The sequence below is a fragment of the Anomalospiza imberbis genome, chromosome 11, assembly GCF_031753505.1.
Source record: "Anomalospiza imberbis isolate Cuckoo-Finch-1a 21T00152 chromosome 11, ASM3175350v1, whole genome shotgun sequence".
NCBI lineage: Eukaryota > Metazoa > Chordata > Aves > Passeriformes > Viduidae > Anomalospiza > Anomalospiza imberbis.
Window position 1 is genome coordinate 6,656,625 of NC_089691.1, and position 25,507 is coordinate 6,682,131.

A 25,507-nucleotide genomic window follows, 5' to 3' on the forward strand; every position below is an offset into this window, starting at 1 on the left:
GCTGACTGATGATTGCTGAGCTCCTGTTGGCCAGGCACGTCGCTTTGGACAGGAGCTGAGGGAAGCTCCAAGGAACAGCAGCACATGCCTCGTGACACAGGCATGCACCTTCTGAGCTAATCACTGCTTGCTAGATGGCTGTTCCAGGATCCTCAAGGAACAGCTTAAAAACTGGCTTTGTGCAGGAATGACAAATCATTGGAGAAAACATCTGATAGCTCTCCCGAGTGCCAGCCAAGGTTTGAGCTGGATGCAGAGAATCTGTTATGAAAGAAGGAGGCAGACCGAGCTGAGTCACTTTAAATCAGGAAATGCAATTCCTTCCTACTCCTCAGATTTAAAATATCCTACAGCATAAAACTTCGATAGGATTTTTTTTATGTTTAGGGAAGAAACCGAAATACTGCAGTCAGGTCTCTCTAAAGGAAGCACTCATGACTTCCAGGCAGTATAAAATACACCAAACTACTGAAATCAAGGAGCAGACGAAAATCAGAGGATTTAAAAGGATGATAACCAGACCACCTCATTTTACTCTTTTTAGTTGGGTGCATTTCTGTGTGGAGACCTTCTCTTTTCCTCAGAGGGTGATTTTTCCTACAATTAGCCATTGCTTAGAACTTTCCTCCTTACCATTTTACAGACAATGAAGTTTTTTGCTTCCTGCCAGGTAATGGGATTCCTTGAAACTCTTCCAATCCTTTACACCACACTGAGTTCAGAAATAAAAGAAGTGGTGATACAACTGCAATTGAGCTAGGAAAAGAGAAAAAAACCTTGTATCATGGAATGGTAGCCTTGGGACAACTAATTAGAATTTCATTAAAGACTAAAGTCAAATATGCAGTGGTAAAGTGCAAGACAGAAATGCAAAATTCCAAAAGCAAAAATGAAGGGTAACTTCACCTTACAAGCTTTCTGCAAGCAGCTTGCTCAGGCAACTTTAGGAGAGCAGAAGTTAATTTGCAAAGATTATTTATTCAGTTATTAGTTGCTCTAAAAAAAAAAAAGCTCTATTTATTTGGTTCACTACCAGCATTTACTCAAAAGTTTCATTGATAAACATCAAGCTGATCCTTGCTTTAGACTAACTCAGAAAAAAACCATGGAGTCTGTACTGTAGATCTATCTTTAGGAAAACACAATTATTTCCGAATCCAGGAACTGCTCTGGGTTGGAGCAGCAACTAATATCCTAACCAGAATTTCCTTGATCATTACTCGAGCAGTAGCTTTTTTATTTTAAAAAAACCCTTAGTCCTCCTCCCCCACCAGTTTCCCCATTTCTCTTCTAACACATTCCACTCTAATTTTAGTCTTATGAGAAGGTTTTTTTCCAGATCAACCCACTCTTTTTCACATTTAAATAATTTTCAGTTTTTAAAAGAGCTCAGTTTTAGCAGGTGCTTCAGTAGCTAGGCAATAAGAAGTCTCTTGGGAACATCTTCCATGTTTCCCAAATGGATTAGCCTGGAAGTTTGGGGAGAACACATTAGACAAAATAACCATGCTGTTTAAGAGTTTCATTCCAGCTTTGAAATTCAGAGAAAGAAATGCAGTCCCCAAAAGAAGCATTTGTGCTCCCTGTTAACAAATGAATAAACAGCTGCTACACTGGCAGTACTGGGATGGACCTTGGAGGCAGGAAAATTCACCAGACACACTCGGAAGCCAAACATGGCAGCAAACAATGCAGCTCCTCCTTTTTGGCATTATTCAGCTTCAGTGTAGCCCCAGGACCAAGAATTCTCCATGGTTTGCAACCATGGCCCCAGTGAGTGCGTTTCCCTGGCTCACAGTGGGAAAGGGCCCTGCACGGTGTCGAGGCAGCAGAGACTTCACCAGGGCCTGCAGCCCCACACACCTAAGGCATGCTTGTTACCAGCAGCTCTGGGAACTAACTCAAGGCCAAGATCCCTTTAGGATACCCCTCCCCTGATAAAAGAGAGTCTGGCCCCCTCCATCATCTCCAGCTCTTTCAAAGACACCTTTTTCCTCTTTTGGCTCCTGGAAACTAAAACCACTGCGGTACATTTCAGCAACTGCTTCTTCTTGTGGTCCCAAACTGCAGGAGGAAACCCACTGACAGTGATGCCTCTGTGCCTTCATGCAGTTAGAGCAGACCTGTGAGACTCTGGCATCTGGCAGATTCACGAGGCAGGAAATTTAAAAATAAATTTAATGCTAGGCATCATTTACAGATTTACCAGAATAGATGTTCATCTACAGTCACAGGGTTATCTTCCACATTTCCCTGGAGTGCAGCAACATCCTCCTTCTCCAGTGCTAAAAAAGACTAATAAAGAGTTGAATCTATCTTGCTATGCCTGTACAGGGGTAGCACCTGCAGTAAAAAAGCAAGTTGGAGTAGAATACAACAGCAGACATTTCTTATCTTATTCTTCAATATGACATCTCATCCCCTATTTCTGCTCCCTTTGCTCCATTAAATTCCTCTAGCCACACAAACTGAAAATAAAGAATCCTATTTTAAAGCTGGACCTAATTTTCAAAAATAATTTTCTTACCTGGTGCAAAGATTTCAGGGAAACATTTCCTCAGCAATTGTTATTACCTACATTTGCTCTAACCTCTATTTTCCACTGGTGAGGTACATTTCAGTATGGAGATGAGGACTTGCCTGTTAGCTTGCAAGAATTTTTAACAAGATTTTTTTGTTTTGAGTGTGTGTTCTCTGCCTCTCAAGTTTGCTTCATTGCCTTCATCCTTTTTAGGCTCTCTAAAAGAGAATTAACCGTGTCCATTCCCAGCTTTGCCAGCTCCACTACTGAGAACAGTTGGGTGAAGAGGGGAAATATTGGAACCTAAAAAAAAAGAAAATTCTGATATTTCCAGAATAAAACCCCCCAAAACATTTAACCTTAGAAAAAAGGAGTTCTCCTGCATGTGAAGTCATTCCCTGCTTGCTTCCTTGTCTTTGTCCCTGAGGTTTGTGAGCTGAGCTGGCTCCATCCTTGGGCTAAGCAGGAGAATACTTCAGAGCAGCTGAGCACACATTGACACCTCCTCCCCACCTGGACCACAGGTCTAAAACAGTACAAGTGCTCATGATTCCCTGCAAGTAATTAAAACCTTTGGCTTTCTCACCCTCACTAAACCTTCCTCTGCTCGACAGCACCTCTGTCTAAACATGGGCCAAATAAAGTGTGAATTGAAAAGAGGACAGGGAAATTAGATCAAACTGAGTATGCAGCATTCTCATTATCCCCCATGTCAGACAAGTCAGAAGCACTTATGTAATTGGGCCTCCAGACTCAAGGCAGTGAAGTGCTAAGACAGAAAAGCAATCCCAGGACTGCATGCTGGGTTTTGACAAATAGAAAAACACAGAATTAGGCCAAGAGCTTATCATTGATGTGAGTTTTTAATTGTACCATGTCAAAGCCAGGTTCACCATGTGGCACATGTGGTCAAAGAGGTAAGAAAGTGTGTCGTGCAAAAGCTGGGAAAGTGAGGGAGGGAATTTCCTGTGTGCCTGGGTACACGTTTGTGTGTGGATCAGAGCAAGAGCACTGGTGAGAGCACATGAACCACGTGTGTGAGGAGCACAGTGCAGGGAAGCACAAGGGAGGCAGCGGCCCATGAGCAATCGCTGTGAAAAGGGATGGGGGTGGGGAATTGTGCACAGCCCTTTTTTTAGCTTCTGCTGTAAAAAATAAATAGACCTTTTAATCTGCGTTCTCCTTGAAGCCTTCTCTATTGACCATTCATTTCTTCTGTCCCTTCCCAGCTCTTTACCTCCTCTATATGGCTGATGAATATGCAAATGCATAATCAGTTCTGTAATAGCCTATCCTTTCTAAAAACAGGCTATAAATTTGGATCCTGAGCAGCAGGTTCTAAAAAGCCTATTATATGACATGGCTGGGGGAAGAGGCAAGACCCAAACACCACCACGAGTTCACCAGAGCTCTTTATAACGTGTGTGAATGCAGGGAGGAGGAGGGTCATCCCCAGAGCCTTGCTGGCAGCCAGAGGGACAACACCTTCTGCACAGCCACACACCCAGAGCAGGGCCTGAGATACTGCAGGGTTTGGGCAGCTGAGGGCAGGTTCAGATTTGGGGAGCTGAGGGCAGGCTGGTTTTGGGGAGTGGAGGGCAGGTTCAGATTTGGGGAGATGATGGCAGGTTCAGAGTTGGGGAGCTGATGGCAGGTTCAGAGTTGGGGAGCTGAGGGCAGGCTGGTTTTGGGGAGTGGAGGGCAGGTTCAGATTTGGGGAGCTGATGGCAGGTTGGTTTTGGGGAGCTGATGGCAGGTTCAGATTTGGGGAGCTGATGGCAGGTTCAGAGTTGGGGAGCTGATGGCAGGTTGGTTTTGGGGAGTGGAGGGCAGGTTGGTTTTGGGGAGCTGAGGGCAGGCTGGTTTTGGGGAGTGGAGGGCAGGTTCAGATTTGGGGAGCTGATGGCAGGTTCAGAGTTGGGGAGCTGATGGCAGGTTGGTTTTGGGGAGTGGAGGGCAGGCTGGTTTTGGGGAGCTGATGGCAGGTTGGTTTTGGGGAGCTGATGGCAGGTTCAGAGTTGGGGAGATGATGGCAGGTTCAGAGTTGGGGAGCTGATGGCAGGTTGGTTTTGGGGAGCTGATGGCAGGTTCAGATTTGGGGAGTGGAGGGCAGGTTCAGATTTGGGGAGCTGATGGCAGGTTGATTTTGGGGAGCTGATGGCAGGTTCAGAGGTGGGGAGCTGATGGCAGGTTGGTTTTGGGGAGCTGATGGCAGGTTCAGAGTTGGGGAGCTGATGGCAGGCTGGTTTTGGGGAGTGGAGGGCAGGTTCAGATTTGGGGAGCTGATGGCAGGTTGATTTTGGGGAGCTGATGGCAGGTTCAGAGGTGGGGAGCTGATGGCAGGTTGGTTTTGGGGAGTGGAGGGCAGGCTGGTTTTGGGGAGCTGATGGCAGGCTGGTTTTGGGGAGTGGAGGGCAGGTTCAGATTTGGGGAGCTGATGGCAGGTTGATTTTGGGGAGCTGATGGCAGGTTCAGAGGTGGGGAGCTGAGGGCAGGTTGGTTTTGGGGAGTGGAGGGCAGGCTGGTTTTGGGGAGCTGATGGCAGGTTGGTTTTGGGGAGCTGATGGCAGGTTGGTTTTGGGGAGCTGATGGCAGGTTCAGAGTTGGGGAGCTGATGGCAGGTTGGTTTTGGGGAGCTGATGGCAGGTTGGTTTTGGGGAGCTGATGGCAGGTTCAGAGTTGGGGAGCTGATGGCAGGCTGGTTTTGGGGAGTGGAGGGCAGGCTGGTTTTGGGGAGCTGATGGCAGGTTGGTTTTGGGGAGCTGATGGCAGGTTCAGAGTTGGGGAGATGATGGCAGGTTCAGGTTTGGGGAGCTGAGGGCAGGTTGGTTTTGGGGAGATGATGGCAGGTTGGTTTTGGGGAGCTGAGGGCAGGTTCGTTTTGGGGAACTGATGGCAGGTTGGTTTTGGGGAGCTGAGGGCAGGTTGGTTTTGGGGAGCTGATGGCAGGTTGGTTTTGGGGAGCTGAGGGCAGGTTGGTTTTGGGGAGCTCTTGGAGCCATGGGGCAGGGGCCAGGTGGTGTGGCAGGGCCAGGCAGAGCCAAGTCCATCAGATGCTCCGTATATCCCTACATCTCCATGGAGCACACAGGCCCTGCTGGGGAAATGCCTGCACCCCAAACCCAGTCCCTGGCAGTCCCTCCCAGCTCCAGGAGACACAGAGCCAGGTAAAACACGAGCTGTCCTGCTCCAATGGGCTGTAGAAGGCAGCAGTGCCTGGAGCAGGGCAGCAGTTTGAGGCTCCAAACATTGCAGGGCAGCTGTTTCCCAGCTCCCAAGGATTCTCCTCCTTCCCTCTGTGCAATAAACACAAACCCTTCTGTCCAGTACTTGCATACACTTCCATGTCTGCCATTTTGAGGCTCTCCTCTGGTTTCTGCAGGGCTTTACAGCATTCCTGGGTGCTGTTGCTGCAGGGTGGAAGGCAAGAACTGTTAGTCTGAGTCTAATGAGATGGGATTGTCCTGCTACATAGGGACAGAAAGCTGAAGGTGCTGTACCAGGTGCCTCAGTTCCAGCTCCTGATCTCCAGTAAATACTGGAACCCCACAGGAAAGGAATCAGGCCCAAGTGTGTTTTACAGAATTTTTACAGAAAACTACCTAGGAACAGACACATCTTTGAACTCCAGACTGAACTGACAAGCCAGGAGGTACCAGGTGGGAACTGAGAGCTCCTGCTCAAACCTTGGCCAAGGCACAGGAAAAAAGCTGGTTTGCAACAGTTTCAGTGGCTCTGTCCCCAAGACAGATAGGACAGTGCTCTATACACTGCTTGTCCTGGGAATGGCAGCAATAATGTACATACCTCCCTCAAAAAAATGAGATAAAGGGACAGCAGCTTGGATCTGGCTCTAATTCCAACTGTTGCATCCCGAACACATCACAACTCTTCATCTGCAGCATTCATTTGCAGGTAGTGAATAGTATTTGCATAATTCATTTGAATAATATGGCAAAACAAAAAACATAGAGGACATGCTATAATAACAGATACCTGAAACATGAAATAATATAAAAACACAACTTTACAGAGATTGATATTTAAAACCAAAACCTTGTGATCTTATAAAATGTTCAAAGTTGTTCAAAAGGCAGCCTTTGAATGTGGACATCATGGAACACTTTCCTTCTCCTCTTCCCTGTCACCTTCAACACAATGTATCTTGGAAAGCAATGCAAACTCTGCAACAGCTCAACAAAAACAGGGATGACAGGAGGAAGGAATGTTAAGAACTGATTTTAATAAATCATGTTACAAAACCCTAGGACCAGTTCACAAAGGAGAATTGAGGTCTCATTCACCACTCTGAAGATGGGAACTGGGCTCCTCAGATGAGGTCCAAAGCCTTGAGCTGAGCTTTGCTGTGTGTCACTCTGATCTGACAATTCAGATCCCCTCTGGAGCCCTGTTTTCCTTTTTGTCTTTTTACATTCTTGCAAGCCTATTAACACACCAGTACTGGGTGCCTACTTCAAAGGTGTATTTGCCTGCACTGGAAGCACATCATATTCATCCCAGACTCTGATAACACTTTCACAAATATTTGCTTCACCTAAACTAAAAATAAAGCCAAACCCCAAAATACAGTGAGAGAAAATATTTTGATCACAAAATAAAACATACCAGCAGACCAAGGTCAGGTTCCCATGAAATAAGGAGAATTAAAATAGGAAAAAAACAATGGGTGGAAGTATTTAAAAGTAATCTCCCTTAAGCGGTGAAAATCTTTGGATCCTGAAACACCACCAAATCACCATAAATAAAGTAGCATCCTTCTCCCTGCTGAGCCCAGGAAACAAACCAACCCCAACACCCCACAATTTGCTGTGATCAGCACATCTTAGGCACAGGATCTGGAGATAATTGCCAGAAGGGATGCTGGCAAACACCAGGGTCCATTCAGAGAAATGCATTTGCCCCTTCTTCCCCAAATTTCAGAAGTCTCTCTCCTAAATCAATCCCTTGCATGTCCAGCTGCATGCTCTGGAGGTTGTGGATCCAAGGGGAACAGCAATATTCTCTGCAGGATACTTTCAACTACTTAAATCCTGACTGAAACTCTTCATATATAGTGCCAGTTAAATTGAAAACATGACAAGAGAGGGGTCTGACAGTGGCAAAGATACAACATAGTGGCTACAGCTGAGAAAATTTACATGTTATCAAATGGGAATCCATGACAAACTCAAATCTTCACATGAGACTACATGTACAAGAAGACTTAATGGAAATGGAAATGTATGGATGTTTTTTCCTGTAACAAGAATAACTGTTTACAGTTTAGGTGATATTCTGTAACTGTAGGAGGTAAGTTTGGAAATATAGACTATTACCAATTCTACTAAACTACTAAAACACTCTTAGCAGAACACTTGGCACTTTCCTATTCCCCAGTTTAAAACAGCAGCAGAAGTTACTCTTGTAGATGGCTGTTAAAGCCTCATGCATTAATGTGCTGAGACTGCCTCCTGTGCTCTCCTCTTGTCCTACACAGCTAAAGCCAAACCAAGAACCTGTAACATTTCTGGCATTACTGTACCTTCCCTTGCAATATGCAACAGAATCATGTCAGATCCATTAGCTTCAAAAGCAAAGCCCTGATTCAAGTTATCAAAACGTTATCACACTGTTCCCTCTTTGCAGGACAGCATCTTCACGGTCTCATTGCCTTTGTGGCGTGGACTGAGGCGATCGTGTGATTTTCAATTGCTCTGTTTAACTTTTACCCTCCACCCACAGGTCCCTCTTGGCTTCTGCCCTCACTGGTTGTTGCAGCCCGGGGCCGCAGAGGAGGCGCCCGCCTGCTTCTGCTTCTTGCGGCGCTTGTTCAGGAGGCGGTTGTTGGACGTTTTCAAGTCTTTGATTTTCACCTGGTCGTAGTCCACCCTCATGGTAGCCAGAGCACTGGTCATCTCCTCCTGAAAGCAAGCAAGCAACGTAGTGAAGCCCCCGAGGCAGCGAGCGTACGGCCACCCCACCCCACGGGCCGGAGAGGAGGGACACAAGGAGCCCTCTGTCACCCCCTGGGCAGCAAGAGCTGAGCCCTCTCTGGGCACTGCGCCAGGAGCAAAGGTTCCTTCCACCAGGGCTCAGTCAGCAGCAACTGAACTGGTCACACAGCATTTCACACGTGAGCACACAGGACCACGTTCTGCTGGCCTAAATTCCACCTGTCCCTGTGCCCAGCACTTCTCCCTGGCTGGCTATGTGCCTCCACACAAAGATCTCTGAAAGTATGTGCTTCAAATTCACACATCTTAGTTTGAATTAATGCTTAAGTACGGGAACATTTTAAACTTTTTAATAAGCTTGTATAGAAAAATCTGTTTAAGTAAACAAATGTCTAAGCATTTGGTTCAGGAAAGGAAAAACAATTCAATATCATGAGTATGTTGGCAGCTCGAGTGAATACCTCTGGGACCAACACAGAAGCACAAGCATAAGAAATTCTCAGAAACATAGAAAATAAGGCAGCTCAGTGAAAATATCTGCTTGATCTCTGACTCAGAAGGTAAATGTTGCCTAGGTCCTAAAAAGTTCTACCATTACATAGCTCAACAGCTGAGACTACAGATCAGTGATTTAAATAAAATCAGTAATCAGTAAAATACCCTACAGGAATGTTGCAATTTCAAAATTCTAGAAATTTGAAGTGCAGAAAACTCAGAATTAATTGTACAACATGCCAACCTGTTAAAGGCCAGCAGGAAAGAGTTAAGACTTTCAGTGTGTCCTACAGTTTCACTTTGCAGGAAGCATTCAGCAGTCATTGGTACACACAGTAGGTGAGGCACCTGCTTAGATTAACATAATTTTTTTTTCTCTCCTCTTCTCCCCCACCTAATGGCATAACAAGACAAGACTAAGGTTATTCAGTGTTGTTCCACAATTCAAAAACACTGCATAAAACCAGAATGCAGCTCAGCCCTCCCACCTGTCCCCCTACGTTTTCGTCCCATTCTTCACTGTAATGAAGCTCAAACTGCCCCAGCACTGTCCTTCTCCTCCCTGGGTACATGCAGTGGCTCAGCAGGAGCATCATTCATGCCTTTGATCATAAACACCATCTTTGCTGATATCTGGTGCAGCTGTAAGGCTGCTGCTGAAGCTCAAATAGCATTCCTTCTTTTTTTAAACAGTTATCATATACACTACTGTTCTAACCAAGACTGTTTATGCCACCCTTGTTTGACATGATTGTATTCAAAATAGCCACTGTATCCAAGGCAGCACATTTAATCTCCAATCACACTTGACTTAAAGAAATCTGAACTTGGATTGACTCACTTTAACTTCATCCCAGTGGTCTTTATCCTCTTGCAGGACCCGTGCAGTGTGAAGAGGAGTTGGTGGCACTGACATTGATCTCTGAGAACAAAGAAAAATACCAAAAGAAGTTCTGAAAAACAGCATTTGGGAAGTGATTTCTTGTTCTTCTCTGTGTATGAAGAAGTTGATCTAATGTCCTCCAGTGGCCCTCATTATTCCTGCTTCCAATCACTCCACAAATGAACTCGTGTGTAGGAGAAAAGGACTACATTCCCCACACAACATTTAAAGAACAAAAAGAGAGAGTGAGTGAGAGCTGAGCTTCTTTCACACTATTCCCTTTCAGTCCAAACAATTTATCCAACCAGTGGTGGATACATTTTTATGTATGTTTTAGATTTTAACTGCCATTTCACTATTCATTAGTCAATGTCTTAAAGTAGTTAACTTGACCTTTATCTCCCAGGATTTGCTGTAGGAGACATTTTCTTGCACATACGCATTAACTGAGATTACCACTTCATCAGACTAAGTGAGCCCCAAAGAGGAAATGACATAACTCTTCCAAGCAAGGCACGGCTCAGAAGACAGTGCACCTACATGAAACTGAGATCTCTGCTCACCTGCCATGAAAGATCAGGAGATACTTTACATAGAAGAAGGAACAATTTCTAAAGCCTGAAGCACAGTTCCCTAACTAAACTCAGCAAGAATCATGGCAATTCTTGCCAGCCCCTAACCCAAACTATAATTTCATTTGGATACTCTATTTTCCTTATGTTTTCTACCCAAACTTGCTGTTTGCTGCTGTGGCATCCTACAGCTGCATGTCAACAAAGTCTAAGGAGATCCCGGTAAAACAAACCAACACTGGAACCAGTGCTTATGTTCCCCCAAGCTCAGAGCAGCAGTGCAGTAGTCACAGAAGTGAAGCAGAAATCCTGACTCCTGCATCCTCTGGACAAGGACCCCAGCTGGCCAGGGTACAGTTTTATCAAACACAGCTGGGACAAGAGAAATGGAAAACAAGCAGACTGGTTTCAGTGGTGTCCTCATCCCTGCTTCCCTGTGCAAGGTGCCTTTTTGCTGTGAGCTGCTTCTTGTTAAAAAAAAAATCTTATAGACAAGGAACTAAATGAGTCTGTGCTCCACCTAAATTGACAGTTTTTGCCTGCTTCACAGTAAAACACTTCTGTCATCCATTCCAAAAAAAAAAAAAAAAGAAAAAAAAAAAGAAACACAGGCACCCTCCTCCGCTGCAACTCCCCAGACATGTTTCCACTTTGGGATTTAGGAAAAGGGAGAACACAGACATTCACTGTATTGGTCTTTCCCTCTCCCTCCCTCTGCCCCCTGTGAGCAATAGGTTCAGCAGAAAAGAAAGCCAACCTGCAGCTTTCTTCCAGGAAGGGTATTGGAGCAGGGCTGCAGTTGGAGCAGGTGCAGCAGAGTCTGCAGACCTTGCCTCTAATCTCCTCCTCATTAACTGGCTCTGTGCATATTCCAAGTAACAAGTGTCGCTGCAGGTGGCAGTTTCCTTAGCTATTAGGCACTCACTCCATGAAATTCCTCACCTGCTGACTTCTGAAACACCTTCTTGAGGCTTCAGATACTCAAAGCTGGAGGTATTTATTCTGAGCAGTCATTACATTTTTATTTAGTTAAAAAGACTCAGAAACATTGTCTGGGGTCTGTTCTACAGAGTCTTTACAACCTCAGTTTCTCAACTCTGAATAACAACACCTTTCTACTTCATCAGGATGTCCTACAGCTGCATTTCACTTGATTCCAAGGGCTTTCAGATGCTGCAGCAGACATTGTAGGAACGGGGACAATCAGCCACACCTCTGCTTCTGCCCCATCCTTTGAGGGTCAGCAAAGACACACCAGCACTATGGGAACAAAGGGAATTCTACAGCAGAAATTATTCTGTTCCTGGCTGATGATTCTTTGGGTAGCGAGAACAAGGCTGGTATTTTTTTAGACACAAGTGTGAGAAGTATAACCTACTATTTTGAGGGACACCTACAGAGCAGAGATGGTATCATGAAACTCCGTCTTTTAACTTCTGGGATTTGTGTCTCTTATTTGAGAAATAGTCCATATTGCATTAATAAAGTAATTTTTTTCTTTTTTCTCAAAAAAATTACTTTTAAGGAGAAGTAAATGCAACCAAGCCATAGAATGAAACCTGAACTGGGACCATTAATAGCTCTGTGTACCACCCTACCTGGCAATCTCTCACATGGCAGTAAGAGACCCTTGCTCCTCCCCCATGTATTTCCAAACTCTGCCAAGGATGAGAATTCCCACTGAGTGCAGGAGCATGTTCACCCTAACACAGCTATGTACAATGGTGCCTGAGACACTAATAATAGCTCTTTAAATCCTGCACTGATGAAGTAAGCACACAGAGTTTATTTTTATATTTTTAAAGAGAGTAACACATGCATATGCTGCAGAGTCAACAGAGACTGCCTGCTCACAGAATATAGAGACATTTTCGGCTGTTGCTTCCAAGGACACGACTGTGGGTGTCTCCCCTTCTGTCTCCTCTGCTAACAGCAAGAAGAATTGTGGTTTTATGGGCAGGTGACCCTCTGTGGAGGGCACAGGAGGTTAATTAAGGGACCAGCCGCAATAACAGCCCTTCCCTTGCTGTGTATACCCAATGTAAGAATCAATTTGTGGTGTAAAAAGGGATCTAAGACTCACATTAATCCAAGGGTGATTCATGAACTGAGAGACTGTCATCCTCTCTGTTGGGTCAGTCTTCAGTAACTGGCGAATGAGTTGTTTGGCTGAAAAACAGAACCAACAGGGCATGGTGTAGTCTAGGTCTGCATTCCCAAATAACCTTGGGAACACAAGGACCTGCTGAATGAAGAAACACAATTTTGCAGCACTGAAAACACCTCCCAATTGCTGTGACCATGTTAAGAAGCCATGTACAGTGGGACAGGTTACTGTGTTTAAAGGGGAAAAATAGGAAAACATCTAAAACAAGAGGCAAGAAGGAAAGAAAAGACTGGGAATTCCAGCTATGCTCTCTACATCACCAAACTAACTGCTTTGAGAGCAATAACTGGAGGAAAAGAGAAGCACAGGAACAGAAAGCTGCTAAGTTGCCTGCCTCAAAGATGGCAACAAGCTGGGCATTATGGGCTGAATACAAAAACTGATGTTTTGAGAAATGATGGAGGACAACAACTAGCACAGGCTGTGGAAAAAAGGGACGATGAACTTTGACAACTGAGAGGCCACTAAAAAGACAAAAAAGTCAAATAAATGGATGGCACAAACTGGCTTTGCAGCAGCTTTCTGTGAACAAGGGATTTGCCAAAGCAAGAGCACTAATAACTGAGATATGAGTTGGTGACAGGCTAGATAAGAGTTTCATTATTGTGGGTGGACAGACTGGAAACACTGCATCCAAAGGAAATTAGAAGGACTTACACAAAACTTCCTTAGGAAACCTATAAGAATTTCTAAATAAGAGTTCTCTTTTAGGAACATCACATGCAAGATGACTAAATGCTTGCAAGAAGTTGCCAGAGGTACAAGTTTAATTTGTTGAGAGAGGCTGCAAAGGACAAGGACAGCACAACACAGGGAAAAAAAGCAGCAACCTGCCGAAGGTGCCTCATCAGCCTAAAGAACACCCACAGATGAGATGATCTTAATAGGATGGAAGGCATCCTATCCCCTAACTCCATCCATGCAAGCATACAGAAACCCTACACACAGTCCAAGTGCATGTTCTCTCACCGAGCTCCTCTAGCCTGTTTTTAACTGCTGGAATGTGAACAAGAGTCAAAGCAGAGAAAATATTTAGCCAGAAGCCCATGACTAAAACTTATCCCTCGACAATGTTCAGCAGGCTGTGCTGCACACAGCCACGAGATCCAGTGAGGGGTGAAGATGCCACAGAGCACAGCAGGCTCCAAGGATAATTTGTTACTGCTAAACAGCAGACAAAACCAGGATCACAGCAATATAAAGGGCTTGTAAGAAAAACAGATAAACCCACATATTGCTGACCTTTCTCTTTAATATGACAGGCAGGTGAGACTTGCAGCTTATGAGACTGTCAGGATAAGAGGGAATCAAAAATACCCACTTTCAGGACACTGATTTGAGCCCAGCAGCTTTTGATCAATGACTTATACAAAATAAATTGTTGACCTTGATTTAAGTGGTGGTTGGCAAATTCCCACATCCCAAAAAGCTAGCATGAAAATTTGCCATCCTTGCTGGCTGGATCACCAAGGAGGGCAAAGACTGAATAAATTCTTAAGACAGTTTGCCTTTCTTCCAACTCAGCTTGCATTGGAGCTGCCCAGGCTGTCTCCTTTCTTGGGATTAGAGACTTCTGTTTCAAGAGGGTTTAATATCAGCATTCACTAGCACTAGCTGGATTTTGAAAAAAGGTTTTCAGTGGTCATTTACTTTTTGTAGCACAGAGGTTGCTGGCTGGTATCTCAGTTCTCAGTCATTCTCTGCAGCACCTTACAAAAAATTGATTTAAATTGTAGAAGAAAGGGAAACAAAAGCTCAGACAGATTTTTAGAAATAGTCTCTTTGTAAGCACTGCAGCACTGCACACCACCGTGCTCACACTCATCAGCACCAGGGAGGATTTTTACCTTCCTCTGATACTTCAGCCCACTCTGGATTGGGAAATCCATATTGCCCCATCCGAATTCTTCTCTTCATCCCTGGAGAAATGGCTTGACCGGTGTTCGAGTAGAATGGAGGGAACCCACACAGGCTGTAAGAGTGGACAAAAGAATTTTCATAGCTAGGGAAGTCCTTTCACTTCTTAAAAAGTTTTATTCAAGCTTATATTCTACTGCAGGCTGCACGATCCCAGTGCACAATTACTTGTGAGTGCAGATTTAACAAGTTGTGTTCTCCTTCTGTTCACCAAGTTCCTTCCCAAATACTTACAGAATATATGTGATGACACCCAATGACCACATGTCACACGATTTGTCATACTTCTCAGGACCAAGGACTTCTGGGGCTGGGGAAGATTAAAACCACAAGTAAACAGAGTACCAGGTATTTCTCTCCATCTGCATCGCCTTGTAAGTAGCAGCACACTTCAACAACAGGTATCAGAGGCATTAAAAAAACAACTCACTGCAGGAACTGGGTAGCACTTTCAATTGACAAGTTCCTAAAGGCACCTAAAGTAGCTTTAAAAAGGAGGAACAGAGCTGGAAAAATGCACTACTCCTCACCTTGGTGTCTCTCTGCTCAAGGGAGAACTAAGATTACCAAAAAGCAGAAGGAGCTACAGCTAAATGTGTGCAGGGAGACACTGCACTGAAAGAGGCAGGAGCATATGTTCCAGCAATCAGAATAGAAAAGCCCTACTGGAGCTGTGATAAAATTTTGAATGATACCTGGGTGGTGTGTTTAGCTCCAGCAGCTACAGGGCACTGTATTTTTCTTTGGCCTCCAGAGCATTATATTTTTTCCACAAAGTAACAAAATTAGACAGAGATACATTTAGAGGGGATTTTTTTTGTCCCCTGGGGCAGGTAAACTGCCAGGGAGTTTGATTTTGTAAGGAAAATTATTCTTTAAACATATGAGCAATCATGCTGGTTTACAAAAAGGTGTTGAGAAGGGAAATGTCAGCTTGTTTATACACAAATATAAAGGCATAAAAACATATGTGTGTAAACTCCTTAACATTTTACCACTAAACCCAGCTCACAAAAATACAGAAGAAGGCATCAAAAGAAGAGTATTGCTAATGTGATTATCTGCTCCCAGTGAATAAGTCTCTTTCAATACAGAAAACTACAAACTTTTATCAGAGAAGTAATTTTTCAAACAAATGAAGTCCCTTTTCCAGCAAAGAAATTCCAAGCATGGACTGCTCCAGTCAAACCATATGATGAATGACTATTAACTCAAGACTAAAATGAGTGCATAAAGGACAGTCTGCTGCGGCATTCATTACACAGTGCTTCAACTTTGGACAAAATGAAGGAAAAATTCTGCTGCGATTAAGTCTTGTTGGTTCTTTATTACTAATTCCTCAATTTGCCAGCTTAAAGAAGTTTTACAGCTGAGGCAATACTCCTCTCTCTTATTGCTTTATTTTAAGCTATGGGAAGTTTTGCACAGAAACACCCGAAGATCATGATGCTCAATTCAAATTGTGGCTTTCATTGCATCATTCAGAGGGAACATCAGGATTACTTCAAGTGTAATCAGAAGGAATTCCCTCTCTCTCCTTGTCTGTCCTCATTTGTATCTCCTGTGAAGGCTTTTCCCTCTGCCACCAAGGCAGAAAGCAGGAGCATTGAACTGTACTGGAACCAGACTTTAGGTTTGGATTGGATCCCAGTTTAAATCCTGGAGGCTCAGAATCCACATTACACGCACAGTAGAAGATTTCCCACCCACTGTAAGGGAAGGAATGACTGAAACACGGAAGAAATGTGCTTTGGATAACTCACCCACATAATAAGGAGTGTAGCAGGGGGTCTGCAGCGCATTTACAGTGGTTTCTTTGGCAAAGCCGAAGTCTGTGAGTTTGAGCACAGTGTCTTTGTCTTTAGATGTGTAAAGCAGGTTTTCAGGCTGGAAGGCCACCAAGAGAGGATGAACAGGACAATGAAGAGATGTCTCTAATGAGCTGACAGGTCAAACCCACCACCACCATTTAGGTCTTCTTACTTCTGTCACAACCCCACCAAACACACAGAAAGTTCCCTCCCAACATGCAGCATTTTTCCTCAGACATCAACATCCTCTTAGCAAGGTTATTTGGGAGAGCAAACCACAAAACCCTGTCCAGTGGGCATCCAGTCTGGCTTCTTGAACCTCTCCCAGTTGTCTGCACTTCCTGGGACTGATCTGTGTGGTGACAGCAGCTGATCTGACATCACACTGTGCCTCAAGCAGCCGAGGGGCAGGACAAGGGGAATCCTCAGCCAAAGCCCCCATGAGCAACTGACACAGCTTCATCAAAATTAACAGATACAGACACAGCCCCTTAGCTGCTCCCCCCTCCTCTGTCTCCTGAAACCTGAGTTAATTCCACTTTTGCTCCACACTCCATACAGGAAGAAGTGGCACAGAGGGAAACACAAGCTCCTGTGCCCAAGAACTGGGACAACAGAGTATTTCCATTATCTCCAATTAGCTCAACTCGTTTCCCAGTTTACCCCCTGGTGACACCATGATGTGTCAGTTCTCCCTCCAGCTAAACACACAAACACCTGTAGAAAATCCACCAGCTCAGAGCAGCGGAATTGATCTGATGCCTCAGACTATCATTACAAGCCCTGCTCTCCTGCACATTCCATCCCTCGCTGTGTCCCTGCACTGGAAATGCCAGGCTGCAGGGAGCTTGGCTTTGCTCGTGCTGTGCACTTCAGAGCGTGAGCACAAAACACAGCCCTACAAACTCTGTCAAACCCCTACAACGAGATTTGGGTTCAAACTTTACCTCATTAAATGCTGTCAGTAACTGAGATCTCCCTATTTTCTCAAATATTCACACACTTATTGAAGTGGGTTAAATGCATGAAATTGATATTATTTCTCCCAGAAGTTTCCCCCTTTTCTGAAGGGGGTTTTGCTGTTTGGGATTTTTGTGGGGTTTTTTTTTGTTTGAGCTTTTTTTTTTAAATACAAGTATGATGCTGAAAGCAACTAATAATTGGCAAAGACTGTACACAGAGGCATCTATAAGTTATAGGTTCACTTGAAGGAGTGCTATTTTCTTGCTAATTAATGGATTGCAAGTGGGCAGTACCTCTTTAACTAAGCATCTGACTACCATGAGATTTTTCTGCATTCCGTACACAACTGGAAGGCATTAGCACACATGAATATTCCAACCTTGGACTAGTTGCAAACTAGTGAGCAAATCCCTTCTCACACTGGCAGAGGAACAGAGACACTTTGACCATCTGACTGCACTGCCAGTTCTGTTAAAATCACTGCTGCCCAGGCTTTTTCCTGTCCTAAGTTCTATTCCCCAGCCCACACACCTTGGGGCCTCACCTTGACGTCTCTGTGTGCAATGTTCATGGAGTGCAGGTACTGGATGGCTGTCCCAATGTCTCTCATTATTTCAGAGGCCTCTATAAATACAATTTTAGAGAAAGGTCACATTAACATTCCCACTGTAATTCAGGGACATGCTTGGGAATGCTTATGGCTTACAAACAGCTTGCTGGAACATGGGGCAAGCGTCAAGACTAGAGAAACCCTAAAATTAGCCCTAACAGCTGTGTTTTGGGTTTGCAGGCACCAAGCCCCCAACTGCCTGGCTGCTCAGTCTCCTCCTGAGCCTGAGCAGGCGCTGCAGCCCAACAGCTCAGACTCCTCAGGAGCTTGGAAATTTGTGCTTTAATTTGCTCACCAAAAAAAACAGCAAGAACAGAGCAGGTACACAGGCAGCAACTCTTAAGAAAAGGAGCCCGAACAAGAACCTATCTCTAATAGTACAGGACATGTCATTGGTTGTTTGAAACAGAAATTTAACCTTCAGCTTCTAGTTCAGGGGGATGATCTGTCAGATTTTCTAAAAATAGAGCAACATAACAATATAGTAATTTTAGGATAGGTCACATCTTAATTCCTCACTGTCTTGAGAAGTTTTCATAAGGAGGAACAAAATCAACAGTTCTATTCAACAAAGGCCAAACTGCCACCTTTGAAATAATAAGTTTGAAAAATTTAATATAGCCCAGTGGGAATTTCTAGTGATGGAGTTACCTTGCAACAGCAGTGCTCTGGGAGTCTGGAAGGGTTCAGTTACACAGGGAAGAATGACATTCCCATGTGAGCATTATATCACATCTCCATTGACAGGGAAACAATAGAAACTTCAACCTGATCCTCTGGGTTCTGCATAGGCAGAACTTGTACTGCAACCTGGAATCCTTTTCCACATGGCCTGAGAACAAAACTATACAATCTCAGACAAGGACAATCAGAATGCAGAAACACTCCTGTTCTTTGGGGGAAACCTTGCACAACCTCCTCCCTCCTGGTCCTAATGGGAAGCTGTGGCTATATAAACAGGCAGTGAACATGGGGAATCCAGTGGCACAGGGCTCATTTACCTCAGGAAAGAATGAAGGTGGTTTTTTGTTTAACCAGGTGATTTCTGAGTAAGTATTTATGTTATACAGTGCTATGTAATGTAGAAAAATAATGTTTTTAGTAGAGTGCAGTTGCTAAAATTCATGGAATCAGTCTTCTCCTTGGAATTTGTATTTTAGAGAAGAACAAATAAAGTTTCTAAAAATGCTCATTTTCCCTGCACAAGTCTCTTATAGGACTAGAAAGGATTCATCCCAGGCTAGGAAACACATGAGAAGAAAACAGACTGGCCTCTACACCAGACCTGCAAAATAAGTCACAGTAATTTACAAGCTCAGGTGTGTATTTTTCTGCTTCTAATCATTTTGTCAGGCCAATAGGTACAAACACTATCACCTTACAAACATTAATGGTTTCACTCTGAGCAGAAACGAGCTCTTGTCTGCTGTGAGGGGGCAGGGAGAACCATGGTCAAGCAGACCTGTGGTTCTCTGTCAATAATAAATAGCAAAGACAATAAAAATGGCAAGACTAGTCTAGTGTAAGCTCTGTCCCTGCCTCATGGCAGGGCTTTACCCTTGCTCATTCCCTCCTACAGACAGGCAGGTTTGTTGACAGTGTGGGTAATAACACTTCCTTTCAAGCAGTGCTTTAAAACCCTTGAACAGGAGATGTTTCATCAGATGTGATTTGCTCATTATACTCATGACCCAACAGTGTGCAGTGATGCTGCTTGAGGGACAGTCAGAGAGAGGTCCCAGCAGGAGCTGCACTGATCACAGCAGAGGTGCTCTGGCACAGGACCAGGGATCACAGGAACAGACGCTCTCATGGTACAGAAATGAGAAAGCTGAGCAGATTTGTAGAAAGATTTTGCTCTAAACCTTCCACATTTTGCCTGAACTTGACCAATTCTCATAATTCCTGGTTCTTGGGAACTTTTCAGAATCGCTCTTAACACACACTGGGATAAATACCAGTAATAACAACAAATACCACCACAGATAAAATCAAAGAAAAATTCCTAAAAGGAAACAGGGGACAGAGAAATGGAGAAGAAAGAAAAAAATCTTTCACAAACTTTAAAATTAAACTTGCAGTGTTTTACCTCTCTCAGTGAAAGCTTGGTCTCCTCTCTCCTGGATCCTGCTAAACAGCTCTCCTCCTTCCATGCTGAAACAAAGAACACAAAGAAAACCAAAACCACCTTATATTAGCAAAAAAGACAAAATTAACACCTGACTGTGCATCCATAGAATCTCATAGAACCACAGCAGGAACAGATAAAGATTACAGTCTGCCTCCTATGTCAGTGCTTCCTAAACATCACACTCTCACATCAATGCAGAAAGCCATTCTGATATGGCATAAATAGAAAACAAAATAAGACCAGGGAGTTTTGATGCTTTCTATTTAATGTACCCTGTCACAGGGAACATGGCACACAAAGATAGGAAGTCAGATATGCTGGCATTGGGAGGCTGACAATAATCTTGTTTCATGTAAAGGGTGGAGAGAAAGAAAAAGAAAGAAGCAAAGGCACCTAAAAGAAATATTAATTTGTCCTCAGTGAAAAGGACAATAACTGTTGTATTGGAGACTAGGGAGAATAGGGAAAGTTAGAGTCAAAATAGTTACAACAAGACAGATCACACTGGATTTACAACTGAAGCTGGAAGCTGATCACAACCAAAGCAGAATGTATGGGGAGAGACATCTTTCAAAGGTGTATTAATCAGTTAATGCTTTAATGAGGACAATTGCTATGGAGCACAGTGAAAATTTATTTTCTGGTAAAGGTTCCCCATTCTTCCGGCACACAGGATGGCTGGAGCAGCTGCGCATTTCCTTATCAGTTCCATAAAGGGAACAAGAGATTTCCTGTGCAAACCAAAATTGTGCTGCTGAGAAATCTCCCAACTGCCACCTAAGCCAACACTTTCTCCTACTCCCTCCACCCCTCCAAAGGCAGTGCCTGGTGAGGGGCTGCTGCTGGTCCATACCATTCCATGACAATGAGCAGGCATCTCTTTCCATTATGGATATTCTCATACACATCCAGGACATGGACAATGTGAGGACAGCCCGAGGCTCGCCAGTGATACTCGACTTCCTGCCGGGCTTTGGGGTTGTCGTACAGGAGCTGAGGAGAAAGAGCCGAGAGCAAAGTCAGCAAGGCACCATCGTCCTGCTATCAACTGGCACCAACATGCTCTGGGGGTCAAAGATGAGCTCCAGATGAGAAAACCTCCTCCGGCCAAAGGATGAGAATCCATCATGACATTTTCACCTTCTCTGGGCTGTCCAAATTGTAAGACTGAGGAATACAGAAACAATTGGTCCATTGGACCAGGAAGGGCCTTGAACGACACTGAGGAGGGATTTTGAATCTGAGATGGAGACAGGTCTATCTTACCCACTTCTGGGTGGGAAACAGCACATTTTTCTTATGTGTTTGCAAAACTTTTAAACAGAGAATCCCCCTGCTAAGGACAATAACTCTCCCACCTGCCCCCAGCTGCTGGGAGAAGAGACTTCCAGGTGGGTGCATCGCAAATCCTGTAAGTTAAGCGAGATTTGAAACAATGTCACTTTTACAGTGACTCTGAATGTGCTTCTTAAATACTGCAGGCACTTCTGGCCCCACCAAGTAAGAAAGGGACCTTTGGCTATCTAGATGCTTGAACTTTTTTCTACCACCTGCAAGGCCAGTTTATTTTAAAGGCACTGATCTCTAGAAGGGCAGCAAGAGCTCATCCTTCCTGACCCTGCAACCTTTGCACAAGAAGTGTGTCCCTTCCTGTCTGAAGCACTGCTCTGCACCCGACACCACAAATGAGCTTTGTGCAGTAGGGGCACGTTGCTGAATCGTGCCTGTTCCTCTCTGCCTCGGCTCTCCAGACACCACTAACACTTTGTGACAGAGACTCCCTTTACTGCACATTTGTACAGCTCCTGCACAATGCAGCTGTGATCTGAGACTGATACGGTAATAATCATGGTGATGATGGAGCAGCAACAAAACTGATGCTATATAAAGCATTGTTAAATGTAGTGAAACAGAATAAAAAACAAGCAAAGAACAACCACTTCTGATATATTTGTGTTAGAAAAGGCCCACAACAACTATGGGGGAGCTATTTTCAGACAGGCAAATAAAAAGTATCATTGATGCACTATTAGGCCTTAGCCTGAAGCTCTTTCACTCACGTTTGCTATTAGTTTACAGTGAAAACACAACTGCATGATAATTGCTGAAAACAAGAATTAACATGTAACCTGTCATTACAGACCTATGAATCAGACCAGGAAACTGTTTCCATCCAATAGCCAAGTTAAGCCACAAATGGTGTCACAGGCACCTTCAATACAGGCAAACACGTTTTGGAAAGGTCACAGGAAGATGCAAATTCTGTTTTCTTTATTGACTTCAATACAGACAATTTACATCACAGGGGAAAAAAATCTTACACTTCATTGCTGCTTCAGCATCCATTTCAGCAGAGCAGACAAAGTAACATGGCAGGAAACGTCTGCAGCCCTTCATACAATGATGGGGAAGTGCTTGGGAATGACTGGAAAGAGGGTAAATGTTTGTCTTCCAGGCCAGGAACAGGAAAAGGGTGACAAGTACTCCTCTGCCGAGTGCACATTTTTGGTTTTGTGTGAAGCACTGGAAGGCTGCAGGAGGGGACAAGTGGGCTCAGGAGGGCAGCTGGCCCTGAGTGTGCAGCTACACCGTGGCCACCCCAGGCCCCTCAGCTGGGCTCTGCACGGCACCAGATGTCCGGCAGAGCAGGGGGCTGGAGGAGCTCTCTGGCCAAGGTCATTGCCCTGGCAGCCAACCTCCTTCTGCACAGCTGTCATTCTGCACCCAGAGCACGCCCTTTTGAGATCACTGTCCGCCTCTTCCTTCCTGCTCCAGCCTGGCTCTGGCCTCATTTCCAACAGAAATAGCTTCCTAAAGAAAGAGATGGCTCCAATTTGGACAAAGAGCCCGCTAGCGAGTCCAAGTGTGCTTGCTTTGCTTCTTTCAGCCATCAGCCCATTCAGCAGCCTTTCCTTCACAGCCACTGTGTTCTAGCTCAGTAGGACTGTCCATCAGAATTTTCCCCTCTGCCCTTCTGAGTTTGGGCTGTTGCCTAGAGGTCTCTTCAAAAGTTCATTAACTTACATGTGCCACAATAAAGCCTAAACACCCTCAAGACTAACCAGGCCTTACAGTGTTCATTGTTTGGATATTACTGGATTAATGCCACTTCTGAGCAGAACGCTTCCAAAAGCTTCTCCTCTATCCTGTGCTACTGATCAGACATTCCCATTCTCTATACTAATGCAACTGCACTATCTTCTGTGTCTATTGTGCTTGCACAGTGCACAGAAAAGCTATTTTTCAGGTTTGTACTGAGTGCTTATGAAAATGGCTTCGAAGAATTTAATTCTCCCTCTCTGAAGAGCCTTTACAAGCATTTGGATGCACACAAGGACGCTACAGTTTCTTTTCTCCACACTTCAAGAAAGTTTTGTACACTTCCTCGTGCCAAGATTGAATGTACTCATGTCAAGATGACACCTGGAGGAGCAGAGAAAGGGAAATTCAAAAATAAAGAGCACATACACATACCAAGTAACATCTGATATACCAACCAACTGTTAACCTTTGGATTTCTCCTACTAAACTTCAAATATAAATGAAATCTTCTCTTTATGTCTAAAACTGGAAGGCAGAACTGTACCTTTTAAGACATTTTAGAGACACAGACACTTGTAAAATGAAAGCCATGTAGGGCTGAAAGCACCAATTTCTGCAAAATTTAGGTGATGATTTAGAAACACAGTCTAAAATTTTAGACTTGTGATTAAACATCACAAACTTGCAAAGAGCCTAAATGGATTATTTTGCCACTTTCCTGAGCCCAAAGAGCAACTGTACTTTTATTGCTGCTATAGCTTTGATACGACTTCAGTCAGGTTCCCTGACATTGTACAGAAGTGCAGAGGCAGTTGTGAACAAACCCAGAACTTCAGATCAGTTTTCCAGTGCTACTGGTTTGACTGAAGAGCAGCTTTGGGAATAGGAGCCCAAGGCACTGCCCTAAAGCTCCCCCGGGGTTCAGCTGAGTCACAGCATGTCACGATAGGCTGTGGGCAGGATCATGAACCAGCCCCATTTCAAAAGCACACAAACCCCAAGAGAAATGCTCCATCTCCCAATTTCTCATGAGATCAGATGACACAAAGCACAGCAGCCTTTGCACAACTTCATGAGTGTGTGGTCAGACAATACAGCTTGCACCAGGAGCTGCTCAGTACAAAACTGGAGTTTTGCTGGAGCTCAGCATCACCAAACCATTGCCTAAAAGTAGCATATGAAACAGGGAGGTCACCAAAAACAGGGTGATGGATGGAAGGTAAGAAAGTACAGGATGTGATTCACACAACTGTCCTCAAGATCTGAAAAAGCTGAAGAGGGAAGAGAGCAGCACAGTGGGAGTGCTCAGCCTGTTCCTGAGGAACAAGAGGGCAGATGCCAGCAGACACTCCAGGATGTGCTGCCAGTTCAAGGCCTGGGCAGTGCAGGGAGACCTGAACTCTTACTCTGGGACATTGGCCTAGCTGGGGCTGGGGAGTACCTGCCAGACAAATTCTAAACTGCAGCTTGAAGGCTGGCTCTGTGGAATTTCATCCTGTGCAGAATTTCTTGATAGAAAGGGAAAAAAAAAAAGAAAAAGAAAAAAAAGGCGATACAGTATCTTCTAATTGCTTTTCCATTGATTCACTGTGGTATACACAAGGAAGGACAGCAGGAGTCCTCATACCTCAAGGGCCTGATCTATACAGGAAATAACCTCAGGGCTCCAGGGAGTGGCAAGTGATCTTCTGGACTCTGAAACTGTAACAACTGAGAGGGAAGATATCCATGGGCATGGGTAAGGGCTGAGGACAGGAAACCAACACTTCTCAGTGACTTTCTCTTCAATATGCACTGCCAGATTACACAGATTCCTGTTAGACCTGCTATCTGCTCCCTACATAGGAGATCAAGACCTCCACTATGCTTTTCTATTTATTTTAAACTTCAGCAGTTCTTCCTAGTTCCAAACAAGTGCTGTGCTTGGCTTAGAAGTGTTACAGGCTCAGTTCTCATCTACTCCATGTGCTACAATAAAGCAGCATCTGACACTGCAACCATGTCTTTCTTATATGCATCAAGTTCAGAATCTGAACTCCCCCTCACAAGACAATCACTTTTATAATCTCTGTGCTATCTTCCTCACAGGAAGGCTTCCCATTATTGAAACAGAAATGGAACCTGCAGAAATTTTCAGTCCTGAAGGTCCTCAGCATGCAATACTGACATATAGGCACTTATATCTAGCTTATTTATGTCTCTAGCTGGGAAATAAAAGGTCTAAGGAGCTAAATGTAGGGGCTTTTTGCTTGCTTTCGTCTTTATGTGTGGCTGTTACAAAAATGCTGAGTCCTACAAATAAGCCTTGGGAACTGAATTCACACTGATGCACAGAACCTGACACCATTTGCAGCAGAGCAGTTCTTCCAGTCATTCTTTATTCAGCAGGGGTAGATGGCAAAAAGAGGCTTGGATAATGTTTCTTTTATCCCCTCCCTCCC

General features: G+C 44.4%; 1 protein-coding gene across 3 annotated transcripts in view; it reads right to left on the reverse strand.

Moving 5' to 3' along the window:
- Positions 1 to 6,744: 6,744 nt before the first annotated feature.
- The window catches only part of MAPKAPK3 (MAPK activated protein kinase 3), a 115,957-nt gene continuing 97,194 nt past the window's right edge, over positions 6,745 to 25,507 (reverse strand). For all 3 annotated transcript variants that reach the window (XM_068201620.1, XM_068201619.1, XM_068201618.1), the window contains 9 exons: positions 20,878 to 21,017; positions 19,983 to 20,047; positions 17,828 to 17,907; positions 16,273 to 16,396; positions 14,744 to 14,819; positions 14,440 to 14,564; positions 12,509 to 12,594; positions 9,812 to 9,892; positions 6,745 to 8,442 (listed from right to left, as the gene is read on the reverse strand). In XM_068201620.1, coding sequence (XP_068057721.1) covers positions 8,284 to 8,442; positions 9,812 to 9,892; positions 12,509 to 12,594; positions 14,440 to 14,564; positions 14,744 to 14,819; positions 16,273 to 16,396; positions 17,828 to 17,907; positions 19,983 to 20,047; positions 20,878 to 21,017 — 936 coding nt within the window. In that variant the 3' untranslated portion in view covers positions 6,745 to 8,283. The remainder of the gene's footprint in view (positions 8,443 to 9,811; positions 9,893 to 12,508; positions 12,595 to 14,439; positions 14,565 to 14,743; positions 14,820 to 16,272; positions 16,397 to 17,827; positions 17,908 to 19,982; positions 20,048 to 20,877; positions 21,018 to 25,507) is intronic.